Genomic DNA, 11133 nt, shown 5'->3' with positions numbered 1-11133 from the left:
TTATTTTTTGATCGTCTCATCGCTAATAAATTCACATACCTACAGGATTATATTTTATTTTCATAGTTTCAAATGACCTTCGCGCAATCATTTGGCAAATAGGTGGGGGACAACCCACGCATTTCCAGTTTACAATATTTAATCAGAAACATTATCAGACCGAAGCCAGCAACGAGAACAAAATCAAACAAAAATTAATACAAATATTTATTCAACAAAAAAAAAATCTTTAATTATAAAATCAGTACGTTACAGATAGTCTACAGATAAGAATGACATCTCCGTTATCAGAAGATAAAATATTTACTCACAGAGTTTGGTTTACACATCTTTGTGTATTCTAATTCATTTATGTAATAATGTATTTGCCAAAAAGTTACTATTAGTTGGAAGTTCCGTGGCCATAGACGTTAGTTTGTGAATTAACATGAACAAAGGAAGACTTAGGCAGTGTCATGCAGCCATGGCTGGTAAGAAAAAAAGTTAATATTACCGCGAACTTTGAATTTTAGAACATCATGGCCGTTGTGTGAATACAATATTTTTCGTTTATCAGTGCAATGTAGGTGCGTTGTTTTAGGGAAATTCATACTAGTTTTGTAAAACAAAATAATAGAAATTAGTTCATTTGTGAAATTATGTGTTGATTTTTTATTTGTGTATTTTTGAAAGCGTTTGTGTTAAATTGCATCGAAATGTCTCATAATTTTGATCGGTGTTTAACAATGGGTGAATTAAATACGTAAGCATTATTTCTCATAATTTTTTTTAGGCTTGAATAATCCTGGTACTTTTGAGATTGATATAAAAGTTTAGTCTGCTCTGAATGCAACTTATATTTTACTTTACAATATTAAAATAAGTGTCTCAAACAAATGTAAGACTAGTATTTTTAAAACAAATATTTTGATAAATCAAGTAATAGATGAAACAAGAATTTTCAAAAATATCAAGCATAGGATTAAACATAAATGCTGAATTAAAACCGAAATTAGTTAATCGAGAGGTGTGTCCTTTATAAATAGATTTTGTACGTAAACAAAAAATCACAAAAAACGTGCTAATATACACAGATCTTAACCGGTTTCTTATGTACAAGTATTTCTTTAGCAAACCACGATTAATTCCTATTTATGTACCGTGTAACATCGGCGACAAAAATGGTCGACATCCTAAGTTTTTTTTGTTTTTCTTGCAAAAAGTATTAAATTTAACACAATATTGTTGCAAAAATAAGCTATGATTATAAGAAAGTTACATACTTTGTAAGATTCGAAATTGCCTTACGCTTAAGTTTATTGATAACATGCATTTTCTACCTTATAATTTTTCACGTTCAAGTTTCAATTTACCAACAGTTCTTTTAAGAGAAACTTTACTGATCTTTATATTGGTGAACTTGGATCTTCATTGAAAATGATTTAGTACTTATCTATTTATTCCTAGGAAACATTTGTGAAGACAATAGTGTTGACGAAGGCGTAGTGTGTCACTATGAGTAGACAGATAAACCATTGTGTAGTTTACTGTACTTACACGTTGAATGGCTTCCGAGATATTTTTATGGCGTTCTAACGCCATAGGATTGTTTTGTCTCATCAGAAGTTCTATTAAAATGAGTTTGTGAGAATTTGGATATAAAATGTTTGAATTAAAACAAATTCAAACTATAATTTAAAACCACTTTATATATTCGGTACAGTGTACGTGTCTCCAAAAATAATATTTTAGGTGGAAAAAAAAGCAGGAAAAAATATGAAAACTTATTGTTTCACGCGATTTGACCCTCGTCCGCGTCCGGGGAAACTTCTTCCCGTATTAAAGCAAAGCTCGTAGCCTCGTAACAGAACAGTGAAGGAATTATCTAAATCAGTTCAGTAGTTCGGGCGTTTAATCAATTCAAATCAATAAACATTAAAATCTTTCCTTATTATACCTATATAAGTTCAGATAAACTATATAAGTATTGGCCTATTTATTGGCATCATAAATAGTTCAACAGAGAAATCAATATGAACTGTGATGAGATTGTCGTCACACACGATGCAAAATTGAAATTCCTACCACTGATAACAATTAAAGTATAAAACACAAGTGTGCATTATCAGTATATTTCCGGAGGTCTGTTCGGCCGATTTGATAGTCAAATCACATTTGTCAATCAATAATCACCTTAGAAACATTCGGTTTAAGGTTTAAAATTGATAGGAGATATAATAATTTGTGTAAATAGTTTTCGCATTTCATTTTGTGACGAATATGCCAATGGCTCTAGTAATAGCAACGGCCTAATTAATTCTCTCAGCTTGAATCATTAGTACTTCATATCATCTGCCTAGCCCCACAAAATAATTATTATGTGGCTTTCATCTGCATCTTATGAGTACTATACAGGTGTCTATCGAATTCAAAGAAGAGTGACTGACTGTCTGACTTCCAGTATACCGCCCATAGTTGAAAGGGTCAATGAGACTCGTTATCAAAATTACATTACTGTTTTGAAAGTATCAATTAATTGACAACTACATAAAATCTCTACAGGCTTTCCTATCACTCATCGGCATGGGTTCGCGCTTTACCTCGGCTTAACCTAGGTACTCCGTGCAGCAATTTACCACAAAAGAAATTACCACAAACTTATTCTTTCCCTATTCAACATTCTACCTGTAAAAAATTGATACCGAATTATCTTCTAAATTTCCCTTAACCAAGCTACTCTTCGTCTTCCAGGCGGCTTCGGGTCGCTGGTCATGGGCGCTCTCAACGTCTGGCCCTCCTACACTTCAGAGCTCTACGCATCCAACACCACTACTCCCCTATCTGCGCCTATGACGAAAGGCGAGGAGGCCTTGTTAGGGAGCCTGCCTTCATTAGGAGCGATTCTAGGCTCAGCAGTAGCTGGGACACTGATCAATATGTTCGGGAGAAGGAATGGTGGTGTTATTTTGTCTTTGCCTTGTGTGGTAAGTTGTGTTTCTATTGGATTTATTATAATTCCTAGTGATTCAGTGTTACTTGTGAAACGACGATAGGGAGCAGTGTATAGAAAGATTTTGCATTTATTTCATTGTATTTCAAACTTATTGAGGTTTGCTTCTTTGATCAAGAATTATGTGCATGGTTTATTTTGCAGCAAAAGGACCACAAAGTCGGTAAAACCGCATAAATCAGATGTTAAATAAATTAGAACACTGCAAAAAAAAAATACTAACTTAGCTATTTCCTAATCGCTTATACTTTAGGTATTCTAATTTTATTACATTTTTTTTGTTTATCAAACACTAATTCTTCAATCTATACTTTCCAGATGTCCTGGGCAATAATAGGAGTAGCAAGTTCAATGAACCTGATTCTAGCGGCAAGATTCTTGTCCGGTATTACTGGTGGCAGCTTTCTAGTACTGACGCCTATCTTCATATCTGAAGTCGCTGAAGATGCTATTCGCGGAGGTTTAGCTTCAGGTAAGCTTATAACTGGAATTGGTGAAAAGGGTAAGAATTTACAGTTTAGGGTCTCACTATTCATATCTAAAGTCAATTTTGCTTCAATAAAAAAAGGAAAAACTTTTTGTTTCTTTTCTACAATTACTGGCTTATTGGTCTAGCAGTCACATAACGCGATTGCTGTGCACATGGTCTCGGGTTCGATTCCCCCGGGTCTCACTTTTTGGGTTTTAGAAACTTTGAAAAGATACACTCGTGCATCGAAGGGCACGTAAATGTCTCTCCGATCTGATCTGATCTCTGTCGGATTGAAGTCCCATTGGGCTATGCGACTGAAGGAATAAATAATGAATGCGTCTGTGTCTGCGCAAAAGCTTGTGCACTATAATATGACCTGCGCAGCTGGCTGATCTCCTTATAAGGAACAGCTGTGTTAACTGACAATCAGTTAGGACACTTTTAAATAGTGTCACTAAGTATTTACCTCAAGACCAAAAACCTCCCTGATCTAACAACTACCTTTCTCCGTCTTCCAGCATCAATATTCCTGTACTGCACGGGAACACTACTCTCGTACATAGTGGGCTGGTGCCTCACGTATAGGACTATCATCTGGCTTCACTTGCTACTCAGCGTGTTGTGTACTCTACTCATACTGTTGGTGGTTGAGAGCCCTGTATATCTGCTGAGGCAGAAGAGGGAAGAGGTTAGTAGTTATTTTGGTAGTAACTATTTCTTTGAAAAAAGGTCTGATAAATAAATATTGGTCATTTCTGTCTATTACACCCAAATTATGCCTAATAATAGCCTCTGTTACATATAAATGATAAATTGAAAGTTTTCTCAAGTTTGCTAAAAGTCAGCAAAATTGAAGGTCAAAATTAGAAAAGACTGCCCCCAAGCACGCCTCTCTTAATAACCTCCTAAGATGCGTTTTCGTTGGGAAAAAGAAATGGTGGACCAAATTCCTCAGCAACGCAATCCGGCTGTGTGGTTTCAAGAAACGGTTCCATACAAAAATAATAAGATTCAATTTAAATATTTAACCATTTGGCTAGCGCACAAATTCTTACCTATTAAAAGTCAAGATGCTTTAGCATCTAAATAATTAATAAAAGGAATGCAATCTAATTTCAGGATGCAAGAGAAGCGATAGCGAAATACAGAGGAGTTCCGGTATCGTCAATGGTTGTGCTCGATGAACTGACGCGGATGAAACAACAGATCATGCCGGCTGTCGAACTTGTGTCTATTACAGGTATGTTATATAATTTATTGATAAATTACTACCTTACTGTAGCCAGTGGTTTCACCCGCATCCCGTGAGTACTACTTTGTGTAACTAGATAAAAATGAAACTTGATGGCTATATATATATAACTAAAATATTATTTGAAAACGGATCAGTAGTTTCTGAGCTTAGCAAGTTTTTAAATTATGAGGTTATGAATATTGAGGTTAAGCGTGTTGCAGTAGCTATTACGCTCAGAATCATCTAATACACAGACTACCTTTGGGACCATTTATATAGTTACCTTTTTTTTTTTTTTCTCTGCTTGAGGCCAGTCCGAGAGGAAGCTGTCCAAGTCTTCCCTCCAGCGTTTCCTTGGTCTCCCTCTCGGTCGCCTTCCATCCTCCGGGATCCACTTTGTGGTAATATTGGCCCACTTGTCCGGGTGCATTCGACAGATGTGACCCGCCCAATCCCACTTCAACTTTGCAGACTTATTGCCCACATCGAGTATGCCCGTCTTGGACCGGATAATGGTGTTGCGTATCCGGTCGCTAAGCCGTATGTTGAGCAGGCTACGCTCCATGCTTCTTTGGCCTATAATAATTTGGTAATAGTTACCTATACAGGATTCACCACATGCACTGAATGTTGAGAGGTAAAAGATTTTTTTTTTTTTTTTGTTTGCGAGGTGTTTTTGATCTAATACTCCGCTTGTCATGGGTTATTTTTCATTCACCATCCAAATTTAAAAATCGAGGACTTTTAATTAATTTATTTTCATATGTGAAACATTATAATCAAATAATAACAAAAACAAAAAAAAACATCCAAAAGAAAATATCCGAAAATAAACAGAATGTAGAGACACGCAGCAAGGTTATTGACCTCGCTCGCTCGCTGCGATTGATGTAGGTACCTACGCGGTCTTTATTATGGCGTATTTAAAAAATTGGAATCAACTAGCTATTTACAATAATTCAACTTACCAAATAAACTCGATTAACCTACAAATTACGTGTACTTCAGTAATTGTTCAAAATGGAGTCCGTTTCTCTCAATACACAAACGTGCACGTTTTTCTAAACTATTTTTTAATAAGTTTAAAGTATCTGTTTGATTTTTAATTTCATTAAATGCATTTATTATTTTACTACGGAGGTCCTCAACACTTTGTGCTTCTTCAACGTAAACACGTCTTTTAACTTCACCCCATAAAAAAAAATCAAGTGGCGTTAAATCTGGTGACCTGGCAGGCCATAGGACAGGCCCTCCGCGACCAATCCATCTATCGCCATACTTATTATTTAAAAACTCACGCACTGCACTTGTGTAATGAGGTGGTGCACCGTCATGCTGATAATAATGATTGTTGTAGTATGAAAGTGGCACCTCGTCTATTAAGTCTTCAATAACACCACGTAACATGTTTAAATAATTAGTACCCGTCAAGCGTCCTTCAATAAAAATCGGTCCCACGATAACATTACCGATAATACCTGCCCAAACATTCGCACTAAAACGCACTTGATGGTAGTTATTTCTAATAACGTGGGGGTTGCTTAACGCCCAATAATGTTCGTTTCGGCTGTTATAAATTCCGATTCGCGTAAATAATGCTTCATCAGTCCACAAAATGTTACAATTAATGTTTCTTAACAGCCATTCACAAAACACGATTCTAGCGGGTCCATCGTTATCGTGAAGAGATTGCACTGGTTGGTAATGGTATGGGTGATAACCAGATGAATTCAGCAGCTTCCACACGTAATACTGACTGACACCGAAGCGCCGAGCAGCGTCGTTAGTGCTAGCGCAGGGTCACGTTCGAAAACTCGAGTACAGAATTTTCGACTGCTGGTGTTATTTCGTTGTGACCGCCACGACTTGTTGCATGGGCTGGTGTGATAAACTGCCCATAATCTAACAACCTTTGGTTTGCGGCTAAAATTGTTTGTCTATTAGGCACTCGCGAATTAATACCTCGTCTTTGTAAACGCGGTAAACTTTCTGCACTGTACATTCTTTGCGCACCATTTAAACTTTCGCCACTTAAAATGTAGCACCTGACCATTTCAAAATACTCTGCATTAGAATAAAAAGTCGCCATGTCGTGCGATGATAACCGACCGGAATTCGGAATCGAAAATGCAGCGAGAGCGACAAAAATATGGCACACGTTCGCACGTAACTAGGTCACGGTCAACTAAACAAAAAGTCACCGGCGCTTGGCCGACCGGGGGCTGTGCGGGGTGCGGGGTATGAGGGAGGGGGGCGTAGTGCCGGTAGTACGATGTCGGGCGTAGTGCATGCTGTTTTTTGTGTGCGTTTCCCGAATCTTGAGGCAAGCGCGCCATGTTCAACAACCGAACTGTGTGTATTCCACACGTTGTGATTTTAGTAGCGGACAATGATGAAAATCATCTAATATTTTTTATATTTTTTTATTTGATTAATTGATTAGGTTACCGATTCTAAATCATTTCTGAAAATTTGGATGGTGGTTGAAAATTAACCCTGTATATGTAAAAAAATGATCTTGACTTTACAGATATGGATCCCAAAGCAGAAGAAGCTGAAAAGCAGAAATTGAATAATGAAGAAGAAATCGTCCAAGAACAGCCTAAATCGATGTCACCGATCAAATTATTATGTAAGTAGATAAAAGACTTTCCCTAATATTTTTCCCTCCTGCCCTTATCCCAATTATATTTTGAATACATATTTGGTGCAGCATGTTTTCTCCTTCCATACTCTTCAATCTGCCGTCTTTCAAATCTTTTCGACTTTATGTGAAAGTCCATCCATCTTTTCTTTAGTTGATATAAAATTCAGTTCATGCTCAAAACCTTCCTCACAACATGATCCTTATTTTTCTGCATCACATATCTATAGTAATGTAGTCGGTATGCACATTGTTATGTATTCTTCGGCATTCATTATTTTTTTTATGGATATTTAATATTAATATTTTTTGTCTATTACTTTTCAGTCGTGTCACCGGTATCGCGGCAGGCGTTCATAGTTGTAATGACAGTCATCACAATGCAGGTAAATTAACATGAACTCCTTCGTCCAATCTACATTTATGTAGATCTACTCTCGTTTCCATCTGTATCCCAAGGGAACTACACTTTTTGTGCCCGGATGGTGATTATTTTGACCAATTTTCAGCTTAATCGGTTCATCCGCTTTTCAGTTAAAAATAGTGTACCTAACACAACTTTATTCAATATCAATATGTTGATTTTAGACTTTTGAATGATGAGGGCATCATTTTTGGAGAAAATACTAAAATTCATTAAGTAGTCCGCAGTTGGGAAGAAATATTACAAAACATCCCTAATCCCTTTTACCCTCATCCGTATACGGGAAGTAGTTCCCTAAGAATACGGACAAAACCGATGCCAGAAGCTAGTTTAAACTAACCCCTATTTCTTTCGCAGGTGTTCATGGGCATAGTGCCTGTACAAGTATACGCAAAGACAGTGTTCACGGAGACAGACCCCAGCAAGTCAGACCTCTATACAGTCGTGTTTGCAGTTATACTGTTCTTTGGAGCTCTCACTTCTACGCTTGTAGCAGATAAGGCTGGAAGACGGGTGAGTGGATTTATGATCAAAAAGCCTTTTCACTGCTTAAGTGCTTACCTATAAAGTGTCAGTTAGTTATCTGATAGTTAATGATATCTGCCAGATACAGGCTGCTTTAATTTCGGCTATCAAAGACTTTATCAGCAACTGATGCAAGTGGTTATTAATTCTTTGAATTGATTCGTATTGGTTTCAATAGTTTAGAGCCAGAAAAAGGGCATAAGCTATTTTTGATTGTAGTGAAGGAAGTTAGAAGTGGCTTTTGAAAACTCTTGACCATTACCTGATTTAAGATATATATAATTATTGATTCTGTTAAAGATGTGGAAGTTTCTAGTCACTCAGTTGTGATTTAACCCTAAATACTTCTGTACCTTATTAAGAGATCCACTTTACTTGACTGTGATAACATTGCTACGGCAGCTTACGAATATATTATGTACATTCTCAATTACTATTTGAATGATCTATCCATAAACTACGGCTCTCTCATATCAACCTAGTCATAGTTACGCCAACTTAGAAGACCTTCATAATTCTTCACACAACTAACTAAACTTCAATTACCTAAATATTTCTTCTTCTCTCTTCCAGATCCTCATAATCATCTCGTCAATCCTCGTTTTCCTCTGCATGGTGTCCCTCGGCTTCCTCCTTCAGACCCGCATGGCTCCAGCCTGGCTGACGGTGGTGCTGCTGATGATGTACTGCTTCTGCTTCATCATAGGAGCTGGAAGTATACCCTACGTGCTGTTGGCTGAGGTTTTTGAGTCACAGGTGAGGAATGCCATAACTGTGTTATGTCATACTATCGAATACTTTTTTTTTGTTTAATATGACTAGGGAAACCCCTATATTTTTCTTGGAGACCTGTAAGTCCTTTTAGAGTAGAATTTTAGAAACGACTACTTATCGAGCAGCCTGGAAAAAATCTATCGCACATTTTGCTAAGCACGAGGTCTACCGAATTGTTAGAAAAAAGGCAGGTTGATGAAGTTTCTGTTTCTGAAACTCCAGAAGTATATTGTTGTTAATATTGCTTCTCTTGACGGATCGGGCCGTATGGTATTGAGATCTGGCGATTTCTGGATTTACATGGCATGTAACTATAATTTATATACAGACGATTTTCCTGAAGGAGGATATGGTCGACCGACCATCTTCTCTACACCTTTCATATTTATATTCAGAAAGTCTGATAAGAAAGGAAAATAAGCTTATGAGTAAACTATTTTTCTTTGTTCACAGGTCCAAGGCCTAGGTTCAATGATCGTCATAGAATGGGTTTGGTTCCTCAACTTCTTCATTCTTGGTATCTTCCCATACATGCTGAGTGCTCTCAAAATTCATGGAGCCTTCTATTTCTTTGGTGCCATGAGCCTTTTAAACGCAATATTAGCGTTTATACTAGTGCCTGAAACCAAGGGACTTTCGAATGCACAAATTCAGGACCTTTTTAGATCAAGAAAGAAGAATTAGACTGGAGAAGAAGATTTTTGCTGTGAAATAGTTTAAGAGATATGTTTTAATGGTGCTTTTTTGGAGAGTGATGAATGTGGCAATCATAATATTTGTGATTTTTGTATTAAAATAATGTGTGGACCAAATTATATCCAAGACAGGGACTTATTAATAAATCGATGATCGGGACTGTGCTTAAAGAAGGAACACACTATGTATAAATACTCCACTAAATTTTAAACGTGTGTGCTCTAAAGCTCTTTCACAGTTTCGACGTAATATTTTTAATATGTGAAATATGGAAATATCTACAAGGATTAAGTACATATACCTGAAAATGAATTTTATGTTTTTTTTTTGATGTTGAGACCGAATGAGCTCAGACAACCCATTCAGGACGAATTTTTAAATTCATCTGCAAGAGATGGATGGTTTCTGAGCACCCTTATCGGCGATTTATCAATTAATTTTATATTTTTAATTAAAAGGGAAAATCAATGGATGGTCTTTTGGGTAAGGTGCTCAGAAACTGGACATTAACTGAACAGAGATCTTTTTGGATCATTAAATTAGTGAGAATGAAATACATTGTTGAAAGAAGGATGTCCAAATGAAAAAAGGATGTAAAAACATATCATTAAAATAATAGCCATATACCATAATGAAATTAATAGGATAAATAGGTTAAGTATTTAAATAATAAAACTGACGAATTTATTCATTTATGTTTAAGAGAGAGAATGGATTTATACTGTGTCTACGTTAACTAAATACAGTGTTGTTGTTTTAAATGTTGTTTTTCTTGTATTTTTTCCTATTTTAATTTCTCCTAAAGTAAGTTATACCATGTTTCATCATCGTCATCTCCCGAGCCTTTTCAAGCAACCCAATACCCCTAGGTTTTTTTTTTTTTTTTTATTATTTATTATTCAAAATATCAGATTTACAATTTGGTTACATAACAGTAAATATACCGACACAAACCATCGCGGGTTTAACAGTGGTATGTCAGCCACGGCAACTCGGTGACACATTTATACATAGGTATACATTATATATACATAAGGAGTTACTTTCTAGATCTCACTGCAGTCTAGAAAGTACTTCTTTAGTATCTTTTGACAGTTTTTAGGATTTATTTTACTGCAGAGTTCAATGGGCAGGTCATTTAAATATGATGGTAGCATACATTCCCACGTCCTTGCTCCATAGATATTATTAGATTTAGGTATGATAAATGTAGGTAAATATGTTAAACAACGCAACGACTTTAGCCTTTCGTATTTACGGATATTGAGAATATTGTGACAATTTTCACTTATAACGCGTAAACGTACCTTATCAAATACATTAACAATTTGACAGTGCTTAAATAAACCCGAGTCATCATCTTGGAATTGCTGTT

General features: G+C 36.2%; 1 protein-coding gene across 1 annotated transcript; it reads left to right on the top strand.

The window, feature by feature from the left end:
* The first annotated feature begins 261 nt into the window (after positions 1–261).
* On the top strand, positions 262–10519 carry LOC110377111 (probable metabolite transport protein CsbC). The gene is made up of 10 exons (XM_064041408.1): positions 262–470; positions 2731–2963; positions 3308–3461; positions 3980–4149; positions 4581–4701; positions 7226–7327; positions 7667–7725; positions 8121–8276; positions 8862–9044; positions 9516–10519. Exons 1-10 carry the CDS (start codon positions 428–430, stop codon positions 9744–9746), a joined length of 1452 nt encoding a protein of 483 aa, XP_063897478.1. The 5' UTR covers positions 262–427; the 3' UTR covers positions 9747–10519.
* The last annotated feature ends 614 nt before the right edge of the window (positions 10520–11133 follow it).

The sequence above is a fragment of the Helicoverpa armigera genome, chromosome 25 (genome assembly GCF_030705265.1).
Source record: "Helicoverpa armigera isolate CAAS_96S chromosome 25, ASM3070526v1, whole genome shotgun sequence".
Lineage (NCBI taxonomy): Eukaryota > Metazoa > Arthropoda > Insecta > Lepidoptera > Noctuidae > Helicoverpa > Helicoverpa armigera.
The sequence above is the reverse complement of the archived record's forward strand: the minus strand, read 5'-3'. Positions and strand labels throughout refer to the sequence as shown.